At 38.3% G+C, this 27,896-nt stretch overlaps 3 protein-coding genes across 5 annotated transcripts in view; 1 reads left to right on the forward strand and 2 right to left on the reverse strand.

Moving 5' to 3' along the window:
• Positions 1-8,710, reverse strand: part of LOC124638966 (reversion-inducing cysteine-rich protein with Kazal motifs) — a 28,802-nt gene extending 20,092 nt beyond the window's left edge. For both annotated transcript variants that reach the window (XM_047176149.1, XM_047176148.1), the window contains exons 1-3: positions 8,268-8,710; positions 5,364-5,502; positions 1,860-1,915 (exon numbers count right to left, since the gene is read on the reverse strand). In XM_047176149.1, coding sequence (XP_047032105.1) covers positions 1,860-1,915; positions 5,364-5,469 — 162 coding nt within the window. In that variant the 5' untranslated portion in view covers positions 5,470-5,502; positions 8,268-8,710. The remainder of the gene's footprint in view (positions 1-1,859; positions 1,916-5,363; positions 5,503-8,267) is intronic.
• A 6,239-nt stretch (positions 8,711-14,949) lies between these two features.
• Positions 14,950-17,067, forward strand: LOC124638674. The gene is made up of 4 exons (XM_047175682.1): positions 14,950-15,090; positions 16,239-16,453; positions 16,643-16,815; positions 16,946-17,067. Exons 1-4 carry the CDS (start codon positions 14,963-14,965, stop codon positions 17,003-17,005), a joined length of 576 nt encoding a protein of 191 aa, XP_047031638.1. The 5' UTR covers positions 14,950-14,962; the 3' UTR covers positions 17,006-17,067.
• LOC124638671 (NADH-ubiquinone oxidoreductase 75 kDa subunit, mitochondrial) lies at positions 17,056-27,895 on the reverse strand. Of its 2 annotated transcripts, none has more exons than XM_047175674.1 (14): positions 27,773-27,895; positions 27,318-27,485; positions 26,452-26,783; positions 26,117-26,258; positions 25,720-25,845; positions 24,408-24,503; positions 24,063-24,236; positions 23,496-23,661; positions 23,006-23,157; positions 22,436-22,642; positions 20,751-20,925; positions 18,637-18,799; positions 18,147-18,294; positions 17,056-17,826 (listed from the first exon to the last, which is right to left on the reverse strand). In XM_047175674.1, the coding sequence occupies exons 2-14, from the start codon at positions 27,480-27,482 to the stop codon at positions 17,680-17,682; spliced, it is 2,193 nt and encodes a 730-aa protein (XP_047031630.1). In that variant the 5' UTR covers positions 27,483-27,485; positions 27,773-27,895; the 3' UTR covers positions 17,056-17,679. The 2 variants fall into 2 exon arrangements, with proteins under 2 accessions (XP_047031630.1, XP_047031632.1); XM_047175676.1 differs by having other exon boundaries at positions 27,811-27,892.
• Between the last annotated feature and the right edge of the window lies 1 nt (position 27,896).

Here is a 27,896-nt window from a genome sequence, read left to right on the forward strand (position 1 = left end):
GCTAGTACGCTACGTTAGCTCATTGTGTGTCGTTAGTAGAGTACACACGCTGCTTGCTAGATTCATCACTGCCACGCTACAAATTCCGCAACAATTTATGAGATGCTAACATCTTAATAAACCCTACACATGTTCTATACGAAACGCAATCAACAATAACATAAAATGTCTATGAATAATATTATTTGTTTTATGTCTCTTTTAATAGAGATATCCTGTAAACAGCGGATGGAATGTCACCATAAATAATTGTGAGGGTTCTTAACACACTCATGTCAAGATCACCCCGTTTCCTTCAGCTTTAAAGATTTAAACAAACTGCCTCTATTTCAATTCATAATTGGATTCAATAAATTTTGTTAACTTCTTGTCACCTAATAAAATTCCTTTCGCTATCATCAGATAGCAGCGATATTTACATAAAAGTTTATAGGTTCATAACATTAACGTTAAATGTGCTCACTATTTCAGGGAAAACCCCATGAAATACCGCATAGCTTTTATTCCGGCTACTTTTTGATGTCATTACCCTGTCCAACCCCACAGCAAAATGGCTGACGCTGTTATTAAGCCATTACATTGGATGGCGCTGCCTTGTCATCTACTACAATTACACTCCTATACATTGTAAACAATAACATTTCCATGAGTCCCAAATTACAGACTAATCTATCAGTCCTTTAATCATTTTTCTATTCATAGATAGCATACGGTTTCATATCAGTTTAATTAATTGTCAAAGGGTCTTTACAAGGAGTTAAGTAGGTTTAATAGCTAGTTTAACGAGCAGCCACTTTATTTAGATTGTCTCCGCCTCGACCCTGCTGAGCTATAGACGAAATCACCGGATGAGTTAGGGTTGTGGCGTCATTATCGAAACGATTATCAATAAGGATAACATATTCCGTGGAATCGTAGAAATGGATAGTTGGGAACGTGATATCTTAAACTACGAATAAAGTTAATGTGTTTCTGAGTAATATTATGTGCATGTTTGAGTAGTTGTTACTCTGCAATATTGAATTTCTATGGAGTGCATGCCATCATACAGGTTTATCGTCTACGTTTATGAATGTAACAAAGTATCGATGGTGGCGCGTAACTTATTCAAACAGTGTCGCGGGGGAGGAAGCGGCCGTCACGCGGTGTTCCCTAACAAGACGGAATTAAATACGAATGTATTAGTGCACGGCGTTCGTCTCTTCTTACGTGTTTTAATCATTTAACTTTTATTCACTCGTCGCGCTTTCTCAGAACGGACCGCGCTGTGACGCGATTCTTGATTAGGATCGACGTGGCGACTCGAATAATATCCTTAGCATAATATTTCAATAGCGCAGGATGACTCGCTAGCAAGGAAATCATAGATGGCTTCGTTTCGTAGATGTCAACGTATTCTTTATTTGTTTAAGATTAAACGTTACATCAAAGACGCGGACGGACACTGTAAAAGGAATTCAGACATTTCAAAGACTTGTCTTGCTTTTGTGGTTGTACAACGGTACCATTATGTTGAACAAAATATTGAATGACCTCGGTGGACGTGGATAAAAATATACGGCGACCGAAAACTTTTGGGGAAGCAATAAATCTACTCTAATTAGACAATTTACCTTTCCACTGAAAACTTTGATTGGAAAGTTTGGGGGATTACGATATCGCGCGGTTGAAGGCGAGGAGTACATGGCTTGCAGGAATGTCCTTGTTCTTGTTGAGGAAGGATTCCTACATGCGTAAGCGAAACGTGCCCGATATGACACGGTCAGCGGCGCACGGGAAAATGCCATCGATTAGATCGGAGCTTTAGCATGCATCTCTGCGACGCTGGGAAATGCGGTCAAGTGCTGGAGATTACCTACCTTGTCACAAACACTGCGACACGTCCCCTCGGCTTTGTCGCAGCAAGCTGTTATGTCTGGAACAAAATTAGAAACATGAATACGGAATGTTTTATAGCACCCAAGTTATTTGTATAGACGAGGGATCAGTCGGCTGGAGCACAACAGCTGGTGCCAGACCACAATAAAGTAGCTGTGACAGTTACAGATGACGGTATAAAGCGTTTGATCTATTTCCTCTAACGACCGCTTTTATTCATATCACTCCGATGTTATTACGCGATTTAGATATCGAGATGTACCAAGTAATGTACGTTCTTGACCTGGAACACTGGCTCTCATGCTGATTAAATTCAAATATGTTGCTTTTACATACTGGAACAAATGTAATGTTAGAGGCCTCGTAGGTAGTATGTTTTTGTATGTCTCTACCAGACCTCAGGTATGTAGATTTCCGGAATTTTTTCGGATCTTCTCTCTGGAGCAGTCGGCACCCAAGACTTCTTGAGCACTCACTACTCCCTGTCATTCGATGACGGCATTCGTTACTATTAAGATAACCCCTATTTTAGGTTCTTCCTGAGAAACATAATGAGTCACTTTTGTTCGTTTACTTTATCAATATGTTAAAATAAAACGCGACACAGGATACAGAGCTCAGACGTCAACGTAAAATATTTAAATAGAATAGGAAATTATAATGCAATAGACTACATTTTGCATGATACTCAAGTAATTACTTTCAATAACAGGGAGAAAGCAGTAGATATTTACAGGTTGTTGGCAAACCAGTTTAATAAGCCAATCCCCTAGAGCCCGATTTTGTTAGAACCAAATTATAGGAAGTATAGTAGACCTAGTGTACCTAGAACTACCTATAGCTAGGCAAGCTATACACTATCGCGCTCTCGGATCTCAGAGCTCCTTGCACAAATATTTGAACGGACCGAAATCAAATTTGATTCAGACGTTTCTATTCTGCTTTATGTGTTTGTGAATTGACTTCTGTGATGTGTGTTAATATGTATTGCCTATATTATATTCTCAATGGAATACAATTTCAGACCCAAACTTGTTTACATATTTGTTTCATTTCAAATAGATACCTAAACCAACATCTTATGTAAAAGTATTAAATAATTTTATTTGCGTCCCAGGTGGAATGTAGTGACTACTACGCTTAATAATTTGCTGGAAAATAAACATCCAGGGTAAATTTTGTAGACTGAATAAATTGAGACCGCAGGTGGAACCACAGTCGCATCTAGTAATTTATAAAAAGCTCAAGATTTATCTCTGACTGCATTCTATGTTTAGCCGGCACTAAGTCTTTGATTAATGGCCGTTATCCCGGCGCTTGTGAAAAACAAAGCGTTATCAAAACTAAACTAGACGATAGTGTAGACGAACCGCTAGGAGAGGATATTGCAACCCGTGATTATACTGTCGCTTAACCGGATGATCGCATCATTTTCTATAAAGCTGTCTTTACTATAACCTATATTAGGGTAAATACGCCAAATGTCGGCCCCCTTAGCGATTTTCTGATTGCGGTTCGCTATAGCACCGTTAGTTTCCAACGAAAGATAGTTTCTGATGCGGTTTTGGATAGTTTGATTAATCTATGTCATGTTTATAGGCATAAGATTGATATTTCTACGAAAAGAAAAAAGTAATAAGGCTTAGATGCGTCGAGAACAGAAAAACCCTAAAGTCGGCCATTCACGGCCCAAGGTCGGTTGCGTTTTTTCCAAATGTCGGCCAGGTATAGGCTGTTTTAAATTAAGGCAGTGACAAATATTATTAACATGATTTATTTTAGCAGAATTATAATATAATACTAAGTATACATTTGTAATTGTATTTGTTTAATTTATAGTAAAATTTTTTTTTTGTTTCCCCTAAACAAAAAAAGTCGTATTCACGACCAACCATTTATATTTTTTAAGTTAATAAGAACGGTTTAATAGATAGCAAGTATCAAACTATAAAGCTACCATAAACATGCCTACAATACTGTCAACTCCTACATTTAAACTTAACTCCTATACGATATAATGAATTATAATAAATAAATTATTTCATTTTGAGAAAATGAAAAAATATAAAAGTATTTTTTCATCAGCCTGTATAGTGGCGCTTGAGTTCGAGGCTGGTCGACATTACGATTATTTACGATTCTAATGTCGGCCCCTATTTCTTGTACCTTATTTCTCGAGATTCAACTAATATCACCCCGGCCGTTATTTGGCTATTAAACGTAAAATAGATCTATTTGCCTATAAGCTTTGCAAATTCTCTTGTTAAGCCAACGGAATTAGTACAATAGGAATTTATAAAATAGACTGCATTTGCTTTAAGTCGGCCACGGCCGAGACTCCGGTTTTAAGTCAAAACTGTTGTCCTAATGGCGGCCTCCTATTTTTCCTTGAAAAATATACGCAAAACGCTGAAAAAACTATCTTAAAATATAGTAAAAATAACCCATTAGTGACAATCAAGCTTAAAACAAAAATAAATAAATGTTTTATCGTTCTAATATCAATCCCCAAAATGTGAGTATTCACTTCGAGTAAGCTACTTTACGTGCGAATTTGATGTTTCAACGGCGCAATCGCTACTGACGCTCAGTATGAGAAGAGTAAGTGACAGAATCGGATAGTAACGATTTGTACGTATAGAGTATAAACCAAGGTTGCAATTCGAGGACCAAAACTAACACTTAATTACCTTTTGAATGAATGCAAGCTGAAAATGTACAGACGGCCGAAGTTTGGGGGGAGGCCGACATTTGGCGTATTTACCCTACTTAAAGCGTACATCACTGCCACTCAACGCAAAATATAGTTGTGAAGGACTATTAATAATTTTCTCTTCATGCCAGAGGCGCGATAAGGATATTTACTGATCGAATTCCAAGTGAGAAAGACGCTTGTTGAAATAACGAGAAAAGTTGACTCGGTGCACTGGAAGCAAAGTGCAGTAAATATTGCAGTTTGGCGCCACTGCTCCGCCGAGCTTTTGTCATGTTCTATGTGACATCATTTAAATTTTTAAATTATGACCTGCCATACAAACGTACCACATTTTATCTGGGATACTTTTTAAGTTTATTCTTCGTCTTTTGTTGAAAATAAAATCGTTCTTAAAATTGTGTAGATTTGGTGCTTTAATCAGTCGGACTGTTGTTTACTTGTATCAATGTGAATCGTCCGGCATTTCCAAGAATTTAGCCCCAAATGTACGTAATACCTACATTTTATTAACATCGTTAGTGCATTTAATCAACACACAACATACTCGTACACATTACAGGATCGTTGGTTCTAAACAGTCAAACTAACTAACAAACTAATCATATAGTCACTAAATTTTGGTGCATTGACCTACGTAGTATCTATTTAGTAATAATTGGTGTTACTTTTTTCATTAATTTAGCGTGAGCTTTGTCCAATACATTATTTATTACCACCATCCGCTTCTATTTTAATTATGAAATGATAAAAAATAGGTAAAGTTCCTCACCTTGCGAATTGACACAGGCCAGTGAGACTGCCACGAATATAAGGCTGGATTTCAGCACATCTGCGTGCCTCCTTCGATATCTGCTGCAAGTTTTAATGGTCTCCATGTTTCACGAATCGCTATCGTTATTCCTCTACATCTGTGAAATTAAAAATATACTTATTTTTCTAGAACTAATTTCTACACATGCAATCATCATCATTTTTCGAAATGTTTTTTCTTCAAAATCACTTGGACCCTACACCTACACCATCTCTTCTTATAGATATCTATGTTTCGTTTATTTTAATGTAAGCAGTGAAATATAAATAAACTTCCGTATGTAATAAATAGGAAGCGGCGCCCTGAGTACCGTAAATCACAATACACCTACATTGAGTCATCGCCGATCGAATCGCCAATAAAATCAATAGCTTCGATAAATCAAGCAATCCCTGCGTGATTGATGCTCGATTAAGTACTACCGCGTACGCAAGCCATAACGAAACAATTTTATTACAACAAACCTATAAACAGTCACCAACAAAAGTGTCATAACGTTATAAAAATTAACATAAAAATAATTAACCAGCCACGTTAAGTAGGCCATCAACAAATCATATTAGTGCCTAACAAAATATTGTATGAGCCCTATAGCCTGTAACGTAAGGTTTTGATATCAAAGTCGGTGAAAGGAACAGTCGTTAATTTATCACATTACCGCCTTTATCGCCGTGTTGGGACTAATTAGAGCGCGTTCTCGTTTACAAGTACGACACGGCCGAGACTCGTACGTTGCACTTGATTAAATGTAATAGAGAACGGAAATATTCGGCAGTTTACATCGGCACGCGTAATTGAACATTTTACGCGTCTGTAAACGCTGTGTAGGAAGACACTAACTTTTTATCTGGTTGTTTAAGCAATTATCACATTTATTTAAATAATATTGTTTCAGTAATGTGTAGAAAAGAGTTTATCAAATAACTACAAAAATAAGTATGTTCCTTTTCCTGTATCTATTGGGTTTCAGAGACTGAGGCGTTACAAAAGAGCGGATGAGAGACAGAATTTTGTACTCACATCAAGGACCAAACCGGATAACGAAATCATTAGTAAATCAAATGAACACTGACGGAAACTATTTTCACTTTCCCGCCGTTTCAAAATAGTCAAACGCTTTTTTTTCTTTTTAATTTTAAATCGCGTTCTAATTCAGCCAGCCATGCCTCCGAGTGCGACCTATTTTGTAAATGTTAATTAAATAGTCGGCGACTATCAAACAGTCGTGTGACTGTAACAAATGAACAAGAACACATGTAAGTGGCCACAATAACATATGCTCACACTAATGTGTGGTACGTGAAATATTTGCGTTCACATTCGTCCTAACTTTTAGCACAAATCAAAGCAAACCGTCGGACCGTGTGAATCTACCAAACTAAAATAAAAATGCTTTATCGCTCTGCACGGACTCAACTTCAAAAGTAAACTTAGGCTTTTACGCCTTAAAGTGTTGTCTAGAAGTTTGTCTTTGAGAATGTTATAGCAACCTCCGTAAATATTTGAGAAGGAATTTAAACTTGGATTTCCGTAATGCAAATTAAAAAGTTTATAGCCCTGGCTGGTTGCAGCAAGCGGTCAGGAACTACTTGAATTTTATAAAGGTTTGGTGAAAAGAGTTTATAACGTTATCCTAGGTGCGTGAAATGGGTGTTTAAAGTTTTACACTTACCTATTCGAAAACTATGTAAATATAAATCTTTACTAATATAATGAAGAAAAACATTTTAGTTTGTTTGTTAAGGCTCCGAAACTACTGAACCGATTAGAAATATTCTTTCACTGTTGGGAAGCTACGCACTATCCCCGACATAGTGACATAGGCAAAATTTTACTCGGGTTCGGGAAGAAGTTCCCGGGGACGCGGGTGAAACCACAAGAAAGAACAAATGCAGTAATAAACATACAGCACAAATGCAGTACCTATAGGAAGTTGCCACTTCCACAGCTATCAAACTTAACTTTTTATTACTCTCTAAGTCGTAACTTACTCCTTGTAACGTAGAACGTTTTCCCTCAAAAAAGAATAAGTGTTTAAAAATTTACATTTATGACTCAACTTTAAATAAATATCCCCTGATCTGCTGAATATTTGAAGAAATTCGAAAAATAGAAGGGTTTCGGTATTTCATATTTTAAGTAGGTATATGAGAGTTGGTCGATCTCAGTGGCGTGCACTTGGAGAGGCCTATGTCCAGCAGTGGATTGCTATAGGCTGATGATGATGATGATGATATGAGGGTTGAAGGAACTCAGTAAGGAACTTAGATTTAACTTAATTTTCACAAAAATACTCAACTCAATACGAAGCCTACCTACTATTTAACTCAAAAATCATATTTATGTAAAGACACGAACGTTTACAAAACGACTGGTTTGAAATAAAAAATATTGTTTTAGTCAATAGTTATGTGTAACAACCTTTATCAATTGTATTATTTTTAACTTTTATGAAATCTGACACTGACCCAGTCACCGACTCATTAAAAACGCTAAAATAATAACTATAGAGATAAGGATTTAAACTAAAAACTTTCAAGTCTAATTGACTCAAATATCTAATTTAGCAATCTTAGATCTTACGAATATTCATTTCAAAACTGTTGTCATTAAAACATCAAAGAAATTATTTCTTTGAGATATTACATCAAAGAGATCGGCTTCAAGAGTCGTTGCTCGATTAATATTAGCAAATATATTATTTACATATGAATAATGTAGACATAGATAACTCAAACATTCCTTTATCATTTGATATTAACATTTGCTACCATTTATTACCAACATCATTAAATAATTATTACAAATACACTTGTAATTGTAATGAGTATTGTACTTACAAGTAAATAGATAGGTACTTACCTAAAACTGGCCAAAGTTAAGATGAATTATTTTTAGTCCGTTTCATCTCACGTGTCTCCAAAGTTCAGTCTAGGACAAATCTTATCTCTATTGTTTGTTCTTGATAATTCTAACACATCTTTCATAAAACTCTCACATCACAACACAAAAAAAAAACGATAATCAACCCGCAAAGAAAATAAGATTCAATTAACTTTTTAATTTTGACAGTCACAGATAACACGTGAATATAATTCGCGCGCTTTTCAATAAGTTTCCAATGTAACCTCCCCCACAACCTTTCTCGCGCCAAATTGACGCGTTACTAAATAGACCGGCATAAATTCATTCAACTCCAGCTTCTACACAGCCCCGTCTTTGTCTCTCTAGTGACAAAGTGTGTGCTGCCATCGCTGTCTAACGCTTCCGCCTGATGAACCCTATTGAGCTCGTTAGTCATTAATTAATTCTGCATAAGAAAATTACTTTTAATTTAAACAGTGCACAGATGTGACCAATTTTGTTCAGTAACTGTAGAGCTTGGTAATAAACTGTCTGTGTTTTTTTTTCTTAGTTCATGTGATTTATGGTATCATATTTAACATTTCAAATATTAAGTTAGTGGTTTGGAACAAGAATGATTCTGTACATTTTAAAATATTTGAATCCCTCACGTATTTTATCAATATCAATTAATTCAATACATTATTAGTTACTTCCATAGAAAACTTGAATCTACATAATAAGTACATTAATGATTACACATAAATTATGATAAATAAAAAATATTTTAATTAGATAAATAATAAGTTGGACGAAATATTTTTTTACTACATATATTTAAGACAATGCAATTCTTGTTTTAATAACTACACATACAGAATACCTATCTGCGTAACAAAATAAAGAAACGCACACTTCAATGTTTTGCTCATTTGAAATATTAGTGAGGACATGAGAAGAACCGCTACGATCCTTGTTAGCAGAGCTACCTGCAGTAAGTCAAGTGGTGCAGGACAAACGGACAGAAAGACAGAGGAACTCGAGTGGCTGACTGGCGCCGGCTTAATACGCCTCTTAACTAATTATACTAATACAGCTGGCTCACTCCTCTTGTTACGTCGAACTCCAGCAAAATTGATTTTAGTTCCTTGGTTTTATTTTGTCCATTGTTTTAGTCAGATTTTTAGCTTTGATAAAATACACTAAAAACTGGCTTACATATTATGTGAGCAGATAAATAATTAGTTCTTAAGTCATAATTAACTGCTGATTATACATAGATACTTTGTGGTTTTTCTTTTTCATAGAATGCAATTTTCCGCGGTACCTACTCTACATGGGGAAGGTTTTTTATAGTAGGTGCTTTATGTGCTTATAGTTATCGGCACGAATCTTGAGCTCTGACCTTCATCTGCGCAGAAGTAATTTATTGGGTCCCTTTTGTGGTATGAAGTGAGGCGCGAGGGCGGGCTAAAGCGGTGATTGGCCCGCAGCGCATCGTGTCATAGCCGTCGCTCGGGATTGGTTCTTTGCTAATAAATCACTTCTGCGCAGATGTAGGTCCGAGCTCAAGATTCGTGCCGATAACTATATCATCAAGTACCTATAAGAAAGTTCAAAGCACAAATTAGCACACCAAACATAATGCTCATAAATAGTCCCCGATGCACAAAGACACATTTTTTATTGCAAGATCTGTATCAATGCATAGGAACACACTTTCATGAATAAATTTGCATGGCAGTCACGCAGACGTATCTCACGGCTTTCCGATAAAGCTCACTGCTCCGACTACATAAGCTTAGCTTACTGTCTACTGCATCTAACGGAAAAACGGCGTCTAATAATAATAAATCATAGGAAAATAGATTTCTATACTATTTTTAATGTTTGATCGTCTTGTTTCAGGCAGCAGTTTAAACAATTGTTCATTTTTTATGTACCTGAGTATGTTTAATATTTGCCATAAAAGAGACATTCCCTATGTCTACCACGGGAACTAAATCGCAGGGTTTAGGAATTTTGTCTGCTAGTTTTTAACTAACGAAGAAATGAAGTGTATGCAGCAGACAGCGAACCGCCCCATCGCTCTCTTTGCATAAGCTTTAAGCTTATCATTTACACAAGTGGTTCTCAGGTACTTGCTAGAAATTAGTTCTAAGGGTTCTAAGTAACATGTAAGGGCAATATGCTTTCTATCATTCCAAATTAGTGAATGACTATCCTAAAAACAGAAGCCATGACAAACAACAAAAATATTGCCAAGATATCAATAAAATCTTAGAATCTTTAACTTTAACAATTTCAGGAACTGTAAAACTGAAGATTTCATTACAGACTTTTAGTAGTTTGTAATTAAAGTTCCTTTAACAACGACACGAATAGACGAGAATTAATTTAAGATAATTAGAAGCAACAATTAATAGAGTTAGCGATGTTAGCTCTAAAATTACTTGGAGCTCGACTTTCATACAAAGCGTAGGTAGTATTCATCTTAGGAATTGGTGCTCAATTCAATTTGTAATTCACGTCTATTCGTATTTCTATTTGGAATGCAATGGATTCCTTATACGTTTTGAATTGAAGGCGTGTGCCTGACGGATTCAACCTCTCTCAAGTTTCACTATAAGAAAATGTTATTTGGTGAGTGCGTCAGTCTTTTTCTTGGAAAACTCAGTTTAGTAATGTGTTGACTGCAGTATTCCGATGCATTCCATGTGTTTTAAATATGAAATGAAAAGATGTTAGATAGTTAGTATTTCATCTTGAATTAAAAAAAAAAACACTGAGGAAGTTTTGTAAAGTCCTATTCTCCAACGTTCTTCACTAAAACCTAAATTAGGCTCAACCTATTACAATGTGTGCATAATGCAAAATTTTCAAAATACAACACATCTTTTTTACGTCATGTAACTTCGAGTCAAACCAAAAGGTGGTCCCATTCTTTAGAAAGACCACACATCAACATATTACTCACTTTTTCACAACCTACATACAAGCAATGCAATTGAAATAGATGGCCGCTGCGGTACCAGGCGTGCATAAAAAGTTAGGACAGTTACAAAGCGGCCAAAGCTCACATGTGTCGGAATGGCGAGGGGCGAACGTTTTGTTTATTTGTCATCTATTTGTCACACTCGAGTTTCCACAATCGCGTTATCGACACGTGTTTGTGTTTGGCCCTTTTTTCATGTTTGGACGTTAAGAAATAATCTCACTACGTAATGAATAGGGACAATAGGGTTCAGTCAGACACGGTACTAAATAGTCTCTACGTAAGTTCCGGTCTCTGCAATGTTCAACATTAACCCCCTTACTTATAAAAATCTCTAATCACCTTCTAAGCAACATTTTAACTAATCACTACTTAAAGTCTTAAGTAGTGATTAAATGTTAGTTAAAACATTCTTAAGCAACGTTTATAAGTAAGAATTTTCTTAAACAGCCCTTGAGTATTACTTATTATTTAATTCACGTTTATAAGTAAGGCTGTTTATCTCTACTACCTAAGTATATCGTATAACGCTTCTGGAAAGTATCTACGTGGAAAACAATCAATCATAATCTCAGAATATAATTTACCCTGTAGGTAAGTTACTATGAAAGTAAACATAAATGTTAAACTAACGTAATTTATGTTGCCATTAAACGTTAACTGCCAATAAATAGTACTACAAAATAGCATACGTAGCTACGAGACACTTTACATCTTATTCATATTTCGCGCATACCAACTGTAAACAATTTATCATTTCCACAGCATTTCCTAGTGCTGTATAAGTTATTTTTATGCAAAAATATACTGCAAACAACGTAGTAGGGTGACATTGACGAATGAGTCCAACACGGGGGCTCAAATGGCGCACGTCCACCGCCTCGCTCAATTTCCGATCCCACTCCATAGCGTGGCGGTTATTTAATCTAATTAACGCTATCCGGCCCCAAATAAAACTTAGTATCAAAGAAATAAATGTTTACCGAAATAACCACATGAAGGACTCATGTGCATTTGATGTTGATCCAAATGAAACTGCGGTTCGTTTGACGCGAATTTTAAGTATTAGACGATTCGTTGATCGTATAAATATTGCCGATGTTTATATTTACATTTTGGTTCCTTTCCTATATGTAAATAATTTTGGATTAATAATATGTGCGTAAATTATGTAAAAACTTTTGATCATTTATATTTTAGTGACTGCCAAAGCGTGATCCGCAACAGATCTACTTAAATAGTATAAATAATTCAACGACATGTCAAACTATTTAATAATATTCATCGAACAATACAGAGGGGCTTTCCTATAAGCATTAATGACAAACGAAAGTGAACGATCGAACCGTACTTTCGTAACATCGCAGTAACTCATTACAAACTTAGGTAGATTCCACAATGGACAAACTACGAGACTCGTAGCTAAGAGTCAATAAATGCTATTTGACCTAAGGTTGAACTAATAGATCAGACTAGGTACATGACAATCGGATTCCTAGAACTTTCCAGTCGATAAGTAGCTTAGAATGAATGAGCCGCGTAGTAAATTACAAATTATCAATGCAGGGTAATTTTCCAAGAGCAATAATGTTATTGAAATTGCATAGAAAATATACAAGAGAAAAAAAAACGAAAAAAAAGATGCAGTCTCTCTCATGAAGCCAACATGTCTTGGTAGATTTTATTGTAATTATTAAAAACATATCAAAGCCACATAGATTTATCAAAAAAACATTACAACCATGACGCAAACAAAAATAATATTCTACAAAAATCAAAAAGGCGGTCCCAGCAATGTAATTCTTCACAAAAGTGAATGGAATCGACTGAAGAAGCAGGGTGGGCCTCCAGAGAAGCCCGCGCAACTACAAAACGAATCTTACTTGAACGCTCTGATAGAGAAGTCTCAGGGATGGATCAAAACTTGGCCGGATACTGTGCAAGTACGTACCTTCAATACCCATTATGGGGTATTTATGCCTATGGCGGTATCCTATACCTCATGGCGAAGTTAGACGAAAAGCGACATAATACGAACATAAACGAACGAACGACACACTTATTCCACAGCAAACATAGTGCAGGGTAATTCATAAATCGCAAAAAGTGAATTAGTTATTGTAGGTTTTTTTTATTCCCAGGGTTGTGTAGCGCTGCGAGGAAAACAAAAGGAAAAAAGGCGAGCCCAGGAGATTGCTAATGCAGAAGCATTCTCAAAGAAAGAACTTAAAAACACAAAACACTTGAAAGAAGCCATCGAAAAGGCAAGACAAAAGATATTCGATGAAAGCTGCTACGGCAAAAAGCTCATAAGGTAAAAACAATTGCATAAAAGATCAAAGGCCCGTAAACTAAGCTAAAATACTTATTGATTGGCACGAACTCAAATACGAGACCAATAAAATTAAATTAAAAGGGTAGATTGCAGATTGGGACTGAGGTAAACAATCTTTCAGTAGATTTGAAATAAAATCACGCTTAGTTATCTTTTCTAGCGCTCTCCGTGAATCTAAAACATTGGAAGAAAGAGATGCACAAATCAAATTCAAGAAAGAAATAAAGGAGAAAGAATCTAAACTAGAAGAGAAAAAGTCAAAAACTGTGAAGTTCTGTACTTTCGATTTGGACAAAAATGCTGATGCTGCTAAAGACAAACAGAAATGTGTAACAATTGAAACTTCCAAACTGAATAAAGAAATGTAAGTACATATTTGAAAATATACCTATTTCTGTTCCTGTTACAGGACAAGGCTGAGGTGATAGCAAACTGCGTATGTTATCGTTCAATGCCAAACATTGGTATATCTTTGCAGGCATGACAAGCTGAAAGAAGATCAAGCTCAAGCTAAGGAACAAGAAAGATTATCAGCCCTAAATGACGCGCTACAGATGAAGTTCCTTCTTATCCGCGAGCAGGAAGCCGAGGTACCACATACTATTAGTAATTATGAGGCAAAGCTTACTCTAAAAATTGCCTAAAGACTGCCTCGTTGAGTTCGATTCCCAGGTCGGGCCGAAATCGCTTTGTAGGTTTTCTTAAACTTTCACAAAGCAGCCCGTAGTCTGTAAGTTGGTGATTGATTCATCCGTGCATCAGAGAGCACGTAAATGTCGGTCCTCCGCCTGATCTCTTTCCGGTCGTATCGGATTGCCGTCCCATCGGGTTATGAGTGAAGGAATGGGGAGTGCAGCTGTGTCTGCGCAAATGCTCGTGCACTATAATAGTCCTGCGCAGCTGGCTGATCTCCTTAAATGAGAACAGCCGCCGTGGCCGAAATCGGCCGAGGACGCCATTATTACTCTATGATTGTTTCAAAACCTAGTGACGGAATAAAATGTTGTATTCATATGTTCGTTTCCGAGAACAGCTGCTAGAGTGAACATCTTCTTGACCTTTTCCCAGGATAAAATCAAACTCCTAGAAAAGCAAGCCCTAGAACAATTTGTAGCTGAAGACAAGAAGACAAAAGAAGAACGCGCTAAATGGGAAGCTGAATATTACGCTAAAATTGAAGCCTGTCGCCAACACCAAGAAGAATTGAATTGTAAAATTAGACAAGTTCATCTACGGGTAAGACTTTTCTTAAAAATATTGAAACTTAGGATTAAATATTAAAGCAAATGAAATAATTTTCCTGGAAACTTTTATTTTACAAATACTCCTGTTATAGGCCTTAAAATTAGAACGAAGGGTAATCTGTTTTACATTTTTGGCCAGATGAACAAAAAGAACCAAGAATCAGAATTATTCAAAAAGACCTTCGAAGCTATTAAGAAATGTAAAGAAGAAGAGAATAAACGTTTAGATGACTTTTTAGAAAAAAGTATTGCAAAAGGAGAACAAAGGTAGAGAAATGCCCATTAAATACTTTTAAGCCACTATTCCCCACGGTTATCATTTTTTTTTTTTTTTTTTTAGCGACGTAAAATCATCAAATGACCCCTCCCGCTGTGGGTTAGCAGCGGTGAGGGAGTGTCAGACTCTTACTGACTAAAATCGTCGTGTTCCGTCATAGACCTTTTATGTACCAGGGCCGCGGTATCTCTTTCGAACAACCCGCAGCCCCGGCAGGCCTTGGCCCTGCTGGGCCCCGCTGGGGTTGCTGACATCTCTTTGAGGAGCGCGTGGAACAACGCGCGCCGTCGACACGGGTCTGTCGTCTAGAAAGACAGAGGGACGATGAGCCACCCGAACTCACCGCCCACAGACCCACGCCTACGGTGGCCGGGAGTCATCTCGCGACACCCGGCGCCCATGGTGTCTACCTGGTCCAGCGCGGCGGCCGGGATGAGAGGTGCGAACTCTCTGGCGTTCCGCCTCCTCCTTCTCGAGCATGACCGCTTAGAAGGAGGCGACGGCATCCCATTCCCTCTCGCCCCGGACCATGGCCTGAACCAGGGCCGGACGCGAGAGGTCGCCGCCGCCCAAAGCCTCGACGAGGACCCGGCGGTGCCCCTCCCATGCGGGGCACACCTGGACTGTGTGGTCCACCGTGTCCTCGGGGCTGTCCGCACAATGGTGACACCCGGGCGCCTCCTCACGACCGATGCGGTGCAGGTACCTCCCGAAACAACCGTGTCCGGTGAGGACCTGCGTCATGCGGTACGTGAGGGCGCCGTGACTCCTCCCGAGCCACTCCTCAAAGAGGGGACTTACCGCCACGATGGTGGCGTGCCCTACGGTTATCATCAAACTAACTTCCGCCAGCGGTTTCACCCGCATCCCGTGGTACTTCCCGTACCGGGATAAAAAAGAAATTTTCAAATCGGACTAGTAGTTCCTGAGATTAGCGCGTTCAAACAAACAAACAAACAAACTCTTCAGCTTTATAATATTAGTATAAATAATTTGCAGACTTCAACGCATTTTTTTGTACAGACATTGCTCAAATAATAATAATAGATAATTATTTCAAATAATAATAGATAATTATCTATTATTATAATCACACATTAGCATAATTATATTCTTCTAATCTGCTAAATATTTTCAGAGCTGCTAAAAGGAATCGTAAAGTCAAAGACAAAATAATACAAGACCGCAAAAATAAAATGTCCATAGCCGAGGTTAACAAAACTATGAATGAATATGTAAAACAAATGGAATGCAGCCCCAAGTGCTTCTGTGAACGCCAGTGTATTATTACTAAATCTGATATACCACCTGTTGTGAAGAAAAGACAGGCGGAAATCAAATCGGAAAATAAAGGTAACACTAGAAAATTGCAAACTTTTTTGGGCCAGTTCCATCCACCGTAAATTCGACCTCGTAAATTCTACATTCGTTACATAAACCACTTCAAAATTTTTGCTAGTCAACTTTGTTTTTGATAATGTATGTCAATCCCTTATTTTCTAGATCCCTAGTGAAAGTCTAAACTAAGTAACTTTTCCACAGTAACTACATCATACTTCGCTCCAAGCAACAAGTTAGTAGATGCTTTACGCAAACGCGAACAGGAACCAAAGCCGTGGACCGGCGCGGACACAGCTCACGTACTCTTTATGAGAAATGCCGACCGAACTCTGCAGGACTCCAAGTACAAGCTACCCGCTAGGAAAGTTATTGATGTTGGTATCATATTCATTTATTAATCTTTTTTATACTTTTAGTAGCTGGCTCTGATCCCGAGGGACTTGACAAATCCAAAAGTCTTCAAAGTGATAAGTCTTCAAGTTCTAAAAATATTTCTTTTTACAGGAATACAGAAAATACAATGCATTAGATGAGACCACCTTACCCGTTCCCCACTACAATTAAATTAAAGGTGTATTCGAATTTTCGATTGATATTTATTAAAATAAAAAACGTTTTCGACAATCATTATACTACATTTTATTTTATGCTACAAACAATACTATTTACAAATATCTGTCCTTACATTCAAGTTACAATCGGTTTCTTTCCATCGATCCTTTACTACTGAGTACCGTGAATAATTAAATATATTGGAAATATTATTTGTTGAAACACTGTAATGCTTATCTATTAAATAACAAAATAAATAGCTACAAATCACAATGTACATGCGCGGCCGCGTATCATTTAATCAGGACATTCTGAGGTATGCAGGTAATAGGAGTTTCGACCGCGCAAAGTGCATTTCCGTAGTATTTTCTTCGTAAAAATGATTGCAGAAAGGCAAAATAAAAATTTTATAATTACCCTAAGTATCAACTTTATACTCTTGAGTTTTCTGTACTAACCCCTTCAACACGGAAAGTCAACTGTCTAAAAACCGTTGATACACAAAACTCAAGCGACAAAAGCTGGGAATATAATCTTAAATAAATTGTACAACACACATCCCTGTATATAAAAAAAGCATAAAAAGTACGTATTGATTTGAAAAGGTTATAACCGGAATCATATAGAGGAGATATTACCCTTACATTTTAGAAGAGGGAATATGTGTCATACGCCTAAGTTTCGGCCTAGTATTTAGACTGTTTCTGTTTGATGACGGCCTGCACGCACTTGGCCATGGTGGGCGAGGCGCGGCTGATGGTGTCGGTCATGAAGAAGTCTTCAAGCTGCTTCAGTTTCACGTCCAATTTGCCTGACACGGGCTTCTGAAGGCTCTGCGAATACAGACGATATTCAATGTTACTGATTTTCAAAACACGTGTGTTACTCGGTCGTGAGTGATATCTGTTGCCAGTATTAATAGAGCCTCCAACAGCGAAAATACTAAATAATAATTTAAATTATGAAAATAAGATAAGGCTTTCATCTCTATGTCATACCGATAGAAAAAAATATCACTAGCCTCGTGAAGAAGAATCGTAAGGGCTAGTAAAGCGAGTTAAAATAAGATAGCAAACTATTTAAAAATCTACGTTATTCCTATCGCATAAAGCACACAATCGCTTAGCACATAAATGAGGTTTGTATAGTATACCTGAGCAAGAGTCCTGGCCTGTGCGAAGTAGTTGTTGGCCTGTACGTCGCCGTAGGTGACGAGCGCGGGGCTGATCTGACTGAGGCGGTCGCGAACCTCGTCCAAGTTATCGTAAGGAAGACGTTCGCCAATCACTTCAGATAGAGCTCTGGAGGAGAAAAACATTTATAAATAAGTCATTAAATTAGTCAATTTCGGAGGGGTAGTCATCTTTATCATCATCCTCCGAGCCCTTCCGTAACTATGTTGGGGCCGGCTTCCAGTCTAACCGGATGTAGTTGAGTACCAGTGTTTTACTAGGAGCGACTGCCCTATCTGACCTCCTCAACCCAGTTACCCGGGCAACCCAATAATACCCCGTTCAGAAATTCTTGTGTTCATGCGGACTGACCCGGCGGACATTGTTTTATTTATGTAATGTCAACTCTCCCCGGTTCTAGAAACACCGATAGCATCAACGTCCCGCGTCACACTAGTATCATAATGTCACCTGAGTATCTTCCAGTCCTCCCGTGCCTTGCCTGGCGGCGTGACGGCGACGAGCGTCTGCTGCGCGCGGCCCTCGGCGTTGACGTAGGTGGCGCGCTTCTCCGTGTACGCCGCGCCCGGCAGCACGATGTCCGCCATCGCTGCGCCCGCGTCGCCGTGGTGACCTGACAAGTTTTCATTGTCATTTATCTGCTTGCCCAATTATGTTTGGGTCGCTTGTGAGTCTAACCAGCAGCTGACCACCAGTTGATTACCAGTGTTTCACATGGAGCGACTGACTGCCTATCTGGCCTCATGAACGCCCAGTTACCCGGGCAACCAGTTTTTCCCTAGAGACCCCTTGGTAAGATTGGTTGCCAGATTTCGGACTCTGCTCGTTAGGGTGCATCTACACGGTGCATGTAGCTGGAGCCAGTTAACATAAGTTTGAAACATGCGTGCGTAGGTAGATCCGCAAGGTTTTAAAATGCTAGTAACCTGCTCGTATCCTCAACATGCATGCGCAGGCTACGTGCACCGTGTAGACGCACCCTTACAGTCTGCCAAAGATGTTAAAAATAAAACCGACTCCCAAAAACACTGAAAAGCAAAAAAAAACTATTCTTAGGTGCATCGGCCTAGAAGTCAGTGTCTAATCCTAATGGGATGTATCTGAGTTTATACGCCACCGACTTCTAAGCTAATCCTAATGGGATGTATCTGAGTTTATACGCCACCGACTTCTAAGCTAATCCTAATGGGATGTATCTGAGTTTATACGCCACCGACTTCTAAGCTAATCCTAATGGGATGTATCTGAGTTTATACGCCACCGACTTCTAAGCTAATCCTAATGGGATGTATCTGAGTTTATACGCCACCGACTTCTAAGCTAATCCTAATGGGATGTATCTGAGTTTATACGCCACCGACTTCTAAGCTAATCCTAATGGGATGTATCTGAGTTTATACGCCACCGACTTCTAAGCTAATCCTAATGGGATGTATCTGAGTTTATACGCCACCGACTTCTAAGCTAATCCTAATGGGATGTATCTGAGTTTATACGCCACCGACTTCTAAGCTAATCCTAATGGGATGTATCTGAGTTTATACGCCACCGACTTCTAAGCTAATCCTAATGGCATGTATCTGAGTTTATACGCCACCGACTTCTAAGCTAATCCTAATGGGATGTATCTGAGTTTATACGCCACCGACTTCTAAGCTAATCCTAATGGGATGTATCTGAGTTTATACGCCACCGACTTCTAAGCTAATCCTAATGGGATGTATCTAAGTTTATACGCCACCGACTTCTAAGCCGATGCACCTAAGAATAGTTTTTTTTGCTTTTCAGTGTTTTTGGGAGTCAGTTTTATTTTTTTGTAAAAAGTTTTTTATTTCAAGCTTTTCAGTGACAGGCATGCATAGTTGTCACTATACGCATTATAAGTGGAAGGTTCTCATCAATATGAATAATATAAGCCCAAACACGAAGTAGTTTACGTATTCAGTTGCCGAGTTCCCTCGACCTTCTCTGGTCTCCATCATCGGATCAGCTCCAAAACTTCACTGATGCAAAGGTCTTGTCAATACGAATAATATAAACCCAAACACGAGGCAGTTTACACATTCATTTGTCGAGTTCCCTCGACCTTCTCTGGTGTCCATCATCAGGTCAGCTTCAAACCTTCTCCATTGCATAGTGTTATCATACATACGCCTTAGTGTCAAGTTTTTACCCTACATATGCCTACAATTTTCGAAAGTTGCCCTCGATTTCTCAGGGTTTCCATCATCAGATCCTGACCTAATGATTATGGGACCACCTGGGAGGTAACCCTATCGAACAAAAAAAAAATTTTGCAAATCGGTCCAGGCGTCTTCGAGTAATCGGTGAACATACATAAAAAATAATTTAAAAAAAAGATCCCGACGAATTGAGAACCTCCTCCTTTTTGGGAAGTCGGTTAAAAATGAACCACACCCACGGGCCAAATCCGGTGCCGGTTGACCAATGTTGTTCAGCTGGTTAATTTCGGCAACCAAGATGATTCTTTCGGGTTACAGCACAGCAAAGATAGTATTACTACAAACTTGTCACATGTCTACATCATTAGTAAAAGCATTTACCTTGATAGATAACAACAGCTCCTTTAGGCAGTTGGTCACGCGACACTACTCCGCTGTCAGCACCCAACAGGTACACGACCTGTGGTCCGTCGGCCAGCGCCTTGCCCACTCCGGGCTGGTAGCCGATGTCCAGCGCAGCCACCTGGGACGCTGTGCGTTGGAGGACGTTCAATACCTGGAATATAGAGGGGAAGAGGGATTATATAAAAATCACTCTGTATATGATTATATTTATTAATTACTAGCTTTTGCCCGCGACTTCGTTCGCGTGGAATAGTGACTTCCGGCAGATTTTTGGTTTTACCCACATAGTTCCCGATCTCGCGGGATTTTTGAGAAGTTCCCGCTCCCGCAGGATTTTTGGGATAAAAACTATCCTATGTCCTTTCTCGAGTTCCAAACTATGTCTGTACCAAATTTCATCCAAATCGGTTCAGTAGTTTAGGCGTGACGGAAAGACAGATAGACAGAGTTATTATCGCATTTTTAGCATGGGTAGTTTTGCCCGCGACTTCGTCCGTAAATTTACTTTGAGCAGAAAGTTTTTAACCCACTGCAAAAAAAGGAGGAGGTTCTCAATTTGACCGTATTTTTTTATGTATATTAAGGCATATCAGTTATAGACCGATTTGAGAAATTCTTTTGTGTTCGAAAGAGTAAAGTGTCAGTGTGGTCCCGTATAAATTTGATCAGTCTGAAATGTGGAAGATATCCCAGGGAACTCTTCAAAAATCAACAGAATGAGCTCTGCGTTTCAATTTAAGAGATGTATACTCACTTAGGGCATTAAAGCCGTTATTGCCGATCGAAAAAGGCGAAAATGTTATTTTTCCCTTATTTTCCCATCATTCTACTGATTTGTCATTTCAGTTCAAAAGGAAAAAAAGACTGTTTCTCCCCTTGGCAAATTTTCTATTATTTTAGGCTTTACAGATTATGAATGTTTCGTGTAATGACACCATTGCGCGATTAACGCCATCTATCTACGGAGCATAGGAACAGCTCGACATTTGACCAATAGATGGCACTGTATGTCCATAATAAATTTTATTTTTATTTTTTGTAATAAAAACTATCCTATGTCCTTTCTCAAGTTTCAAACTATGTCTGTACCAAATTTCACACAAATCGGTTCAGTAGTTTAGGAGTGAAGAAAAGACAGACAGACAGACAGACAGACAGAAAGACAGACAGACAGACAGACAGACAGAGTTACTTTCGCATTTATAATATTAGTTTGGATTGTAAACAACAAGCTCCTGACACTATTTTTAATAGGTTTCGGCATTTAACATTAAAAAAACTCAACAAAAACCGTTTGACAGATCATAGTATTGCCATTATAAGAAATCAGTAAAAGGGTTGTGGATTAGACTCGCTTGACAGATTCTATTTGACGTAAACATAGATAGTACTGAAGTAACAGAAAGTAATTTTCTTTAAAATCTTTATAACGCCGAAATATGAATATTCAAGGGCGTTTATAATTACAATGTGAGTTTGTTATCAAAAATTGGATTATTCAATGAACTTTAATGATTTTGAAAACCTTTAACTTGATCATACAAAAGTATCAATATTTTCCCATTTTTGCGACGGAACATTTCATTTACTGCAATGTATAAAGCAAAAATAAAGAACCCAACTATATATTAAGATCACAAGTACTTCGAACTCTTTCATACCTTCCAGTTCTTGTCTTGCAATTTATCCTGCAGGCGCAGGGCCAGTTCCTGTGTATAGGCGAGGAGTGCGGGACCTTCGGGAGTCTTCAGCTGGTCCGCGCCGAGAATGACGACCGGCCGCTGAGCTGACTCCAGGCGTTTTAGCACCTCGTGAGATGATGAACCTGATGCGAGGTCTTTAACTATGGATGCTGAGTCGCCTACGTGCTGCGTAAAAAGAGAATAGATATCGTCGTCAGTCGTCACAACCGAAAAACATACATATAGTAATTAATAATAACAATCATTTTCAACTGAACAATATAGTTAATTAGTAGGTACTTAATACCGCTACTGGTTTTATACGCTTCCTGAAGTACCTACGTCAAAAGTATTGTAAATGTGGAAAGTATTGTATATGTTATTCTGGTATATAAGGTACAATCCAAGTTGAGTTAAAATCGGTTCAGTAGTTTTCCTTGAAAGAGGATCAAACATCCATCCATCGATCCAGCCATCCATCTATTCATACATACAGACTTTCTCGTTAATAATATGTATTATTACTAAGAATAAGATTCAGTTTCTTACCATATACTCGTAGGTGAGGTCAACTTTAGGTCCGATGTATGCGACGTCGGTGTCCTTGTGTATGAAGGCCTTGCGTATACGCGCGTTGAGCAGCGGCGCCTCCAGCCGGGTGTTCGTGCCGATCAGGAGAACGAAGTCCGAGTCTTCCACGTCTAGGTAATACGGAGTTTTTTGTTAATCAATAAAGATTGGATGAATGTTGACTGAGATGAAATTTTTAATACAAGGAAAAAATATATATAGTCTTTAAAACTAATAACCACTAATTTGGCATATAAGAAAAGCTCTTGCTTATTTCATTTTATACAACTTATAACTGAGGAAAAGTAAGAAGAACTATTCAACAGTCCTAACTGAAAACCACCCCGATTTTAACATTCAAACACACGATTTGGATAATTTTACAGGGGGTCAAAAAAGGCTAAAAACCCCAAACCAAAACTAATACTATAGCAAAATAATAATAACTCAAATTTATCAAGCCACTCACTAGCGATCTTAGTGTTGCAGAGGTATGAGGAGCGCAGGTCGATGCCGGCGCCATCTAGCGGGAAGTACTGCTCGGTGCAAGTGTTCTCTGAGCCGAGCCGGTTCACCAGGTCCTTGAGCGCCACCAGCGATTCTGCGTCTGCTAGGTCACCTGCTACGGCCAATAGCTGGACAAGAAATAATACTGGTATAAACAGAGTGACATTTTTGTTGTTTAATTGGGGTAAGCACTGATTTTGTACAAACTTGGCCCCGAGAGGAGATCAGTGGAAATTTTTGCAAAACACTAGAAAATCAACCTTATATTATACATGAACCGGCTTTAATTGAATATTTTTAAATTAGATTTACGAGTGAGCAATAGAAATAGTCTCCTTACTTCGCTACTCTGTGTTTACGTTGGGCCTAAGAGGTCTTACACGGCACATAAATGAGAATCCTTATTAATGAACCTGAAAATCAACCGGACACAGACTCAAAAAGGCGTCCAACTTATCAACATTTTCATTTACGCAAGGTGTCAAAAATCAGAACCATTTTTTATACAAATACAACATTTGAATGTTACCTTGCCAGGCGGGCAGTCTCTTAGCGCTCGTGCGGCGGCGACCATGGCGTCCTCCCACTCGACGGGGACGAGGTTCCCGCGGCTGTCCTTCATCATAGGAGTCACTAAGCGCTGACGCTTCAGACCGTCGCATGCGAACCGGGACTTGTCCGATAGCCATTCCTCGTTGATCTCCTGAATACATGAAGTAGGATTATGTCAAGACGAAAATTAGGACTGACTATTATTATGCCGTCTCAAGTTGAAATGAACCGCTCTGCCACCGGATTTAAGCACGTGGGTAAATCGCGGCGCATCATTTCAGCTTAGACAAGCTACCATAAAGCAAAAAATCATTTTACTAACCTCATTGGTTCTGGGGAGAATACGCAGCACCTCATTCGTACGAGTAGCAACAACGATGTTGCTACCCAGAGGGTCCAATACATCTACGGAATCAATCTGTAACAACATTATGTATCTGTAAATATTATCCGTAAATTATACAGTAAGTAATAAATCTTCTTTATTTGTTATGTTACGAATACGCAACTAAAGAAGAAACCGTCGAAAGTCTTAATGTTGATTGAAAATATACCTATACTAATATTATAAAGCTGAAGAGTTTGTTTGTTTGTTTGAACGCGCTAATCTCAGGAACTACTGGTCCGATTTGAAAATTTCTTTCAGTGTTAGATAGCCCATTTATCGAGGAAGGTTATAGGCTACTTTTTATAGGCTACTTTTTATCTCGGTACGGGAAGTAGTTCCCACGGGATGCGGGTGAAACCGCTGGCAGAAGCTAGTGAATTATAAAGACTCAATTACAAGTATATGAGAATCTAGACACACGGCAGTGTGTCCGCCAAGTTCGAGCAAAAAAAAGCGACACACCGGTCGTGGGTTATATTACACGAACCATTTCGGGCCAAATTCTACCCCCCTATAACTCAAAATCTATTTTATTTACGCATATCAAATTTCTAGTATCTGTTGAGACCCCCTCACTTATCTAAAATACAAAATTTCATTAATATATCTTTTGTAGGTCTTGAGATATTGACGTCAGAAAATCGCTACTTTTACTATACACTGACTGACTACCACTTCCAATGGTCGTACTGACTTGAAATTTGGCATGGAGGTAGGTCTTTATGTCAAGGTAAAGGGAAAAATCTGAAAATGGCCAAGAGTGAGTCAGTTTCAAAATAACGAAGGTGTTTTATACCCGGTGTTTATACCCCTAAGAAACTAAAACGAACTAAATTTATCTATATTTATATAATATATCTTCGAATGGTCGTACCGATCTGAAATTCGTTACAAAGGTTTGTATTTAGTCAAAGTAAAGTAAAAATTTGAAAACGGCCAAGTGTGAGTCACTTTCGAAAATAACGAATGTGTAACTTTGATCCACGAACATAATATATGATAACATGTCATGTCAGTCAGTTGGTAAATCTATTCCATTTAGTTAATAAATGGTATGGAATCAGGTATATAATTTTCTATTAAAACTTGCCAAGAACCATCATTAAAAAGTAACTATTTTTAATTGAGGTATTTGTATGGAACTTGGTACTTATTCAGATCTCACTTCTTTTATAGGCGAAACATTCCCATATTATCGAACTTGGCAACCTTTCACATTTTTGTTTTGCGTGGGATATAATCTTACCCTCCTGGTCTCCCAGGGTCGAGCAGCAAAACTGTATGGTTTGGAAGTGAGGGCGCCAACAGGGCACAGGTCAATGATGTTGCCTGACAACTCAGACAGGAACATCTTCTCTACATAGGTTCCAACCTGAATAAAGAACAAAGTTATTTAATTTTTCCATCCTGAAGAAAGCAAAAAACAATTTCAATGCTTTCAAGTCAAATTTTGGCAGTCATGGGGAATTTTACGTCTTTGGCAGTCATGGGGAATTTTACGTCTTTGGCAGTCATGGGGAATTTTATAGACAGAATATTGCACAACCAAATGAGATGTTGTGAAACACTTTGTCGTACAAGTTGCAACTTGATTGTAAGAATAAAATAATAAATCTATAAGAGAAGAGTGAACAAATGATGACCTGCATGTCAGAGCCTCTGCCGGTAGTACCAAAGTCATCAACACCAGCTACCTCGGACGCAAACCGAATGCATCGCGTGCAGTGGATGCAACGGGTCATGATGGTCTTGATCAAAGGACCCACGTCTTTGTCCTCAACAGCACTATGTTAGGGAACAAAAATAAACAATATAAAATAAAGGTTTCGAAAATAATAGGTGATACTCTCAAAATATGTGAAACAATTTCTGTAAGTATTTTGTTGATTTATTGATATATATATTTATTTGATATATATATTTTGTTGATTATGTTCTATTATTTATTGCTAATATGTACACACATATGAACACTCACCGCTTTCCAGAGAAATGGATATCAGTAAAACGACTCCTATCAGATCCGAAAGCCATTGACTGATCTTGTAAATCACATTCACCACCCTGGTCGCAGATAGGGCAATCAAGAGGATGGTTCACAAGCAGGAACTCCATGACACCCTCACGGGCTTTCCTGGTGAGGTCTGAGTTTGTCTTGATTCTCATGCCTTTCATGACGGGCATGGCACAAGCTGCAGCAGGCTTGGGTGACTTCTCGATCTCCACGAGGCACATACGGCAGTTGCCGGCGACGGCGAGACGCTCATGGTAGCAGAAACGGGGGATTTCTACTCCTACTTGAGCTGCAGCCTGGATTACAACACAAGTGAATATATTTTTAATAAGTCTCTATTGTTATGACAAGGTTTCAGTCAAATCAAAACATTAATTTTCTAGAAAAGGACAGAAGTTATGTAGCATATGACTTCAAAACCTGAAGAAGACTGGTTACAAAGCTGATGGGAATTGTTGGCAACTTCATAACTTTGGACAGAAACAGTACATTTTAAGACATGCTGTTTCTCTAAACATGATGTTCTCAATGACAACAAACATTCAATTCACAAAAAATGACATTGACTTATTTTCTCTTCACGAATGGAATTTAATAGTCGACTTAATATTTAGTGATACTTTCAACAAGCTTTCAACATTATGCATAAATCTTCTGCCCAAGACAAAATCTTAAAAGATAAAACCGTTTAACAAAATAAGCTCACTGTATTTACTACATGAAGTTACTGATTTTTCAAACATTACTATAACATTACCATTTACATACAAAAACTTAAGTCATTAATATAGATAACGAGGATATCTGAGGAGTTATTATCAAATACTAACTTGCAAGATAGTGGTACCAGGCGCAACTTGAACAGGCTTGTCGTCAATGAACACTTCGAATTTCTCAGGCGGTGGAGGGGCCGCGGAGTAGGGGCGCGCTGCCAGCGGCGCCGCGCGCACCGGCGAGCTCAGGGTGAGTGCCCTGGATAGAGGCTGGCGCAGCATTTTCTGCAGCAAACACCAATACGTTTACTACAAACGTCACAACGTCCTACCACCCAATTGTATAACTTTTCACAAGCGGTCGCACTCTGTACCTATGGTATTAGTAACTATTTAAATACACAGCAGCTATGAGGGAGTAAAACCCTTGTAAAACATAAGATATACAAGCAATTCTTCTGTTATTATTACATAAGAATCAACACCTAACCTAAATAAATATTAACAAAATTTAGGTTATATCTACTTAATTTCAAGTTAATTCACGTTTAAAATATGGTAAAAATAATTGCTTAATGAAATTTACGTCGTATTTTCGTTAAAATCGTACCTAAAAATATGTATAGAAAATCTTTAGCTAAGTGACAGATACAAGAACTGTCACATAAATTGACAAGTCAATATTTGAAGGTAAAC

The sequence above is a fragment of the Helicoverpa zea genome, chromosome 18, assembly GCF_022581195.2.
Source record: "Helicoverpa zea isolate HzStark_Cry1AcR chromosome 18, ilHelZeax1.1, whole genome shotgun sequence".
Lineage (NCBI taxonomy): Eukaryota > Metazoa > Arthropoda > Insecta > Lepidoptera > Noctuidae > Helicoverpa > Helicoverpa zea.

What these genes read in the sequence shown, in the direction of transcription:
- LOC124638674 (XM_047175682.1), top strand. Translation starts at nt 14,963, where the DNA reads ATGAACAAAAAGAACCAAGAATCAGAATTATTCAAAAAGACCTTCGAA. An exon ending in ATTGCAAAAGGAGAACAAAG is followed by an intron (nt 15,091 to 16,238) that starts GTAGAGAAATGC and finishes AAATATTTTCAG; the next exon opens with AGCTGCTAAAAGGAATCGTA. An exon ending in CCGCTAGGAAAGTTATTGAT is followed by an intron (nt 16,816 to 16,945) that starts GTTGGTATCATA and finishes TTCTTTTTACAG; the next exon opens with GAATACAGAAAATACAATGC.
- LOC124638671 (XM_047175674.1), bottom strand. Translation starts at nt 27,482, where the DNA reads ATGCTGCGCCAGCCTCTATCCAGGGCACTCACCCTGAGCTCGCCGGTG. An exon ending in GCAGAGGCTCTGACATGCAG is followed by an intron (nt 25,846 to 26,116) that starts GTCATCATTTGT and finishes TTCTTTATTCAG; the next exon opens with GTTGGAACCTATGTAGAGAA. An exon ending in CTGCAACACTAAGATCGCTA is followed by an intron (nt 23,158 to 23,495) that starts GTGAGTGGCTTG and finishes CGTATTACCTAG; the next exon opens with ACGTGGAAGACTCGGACTTC.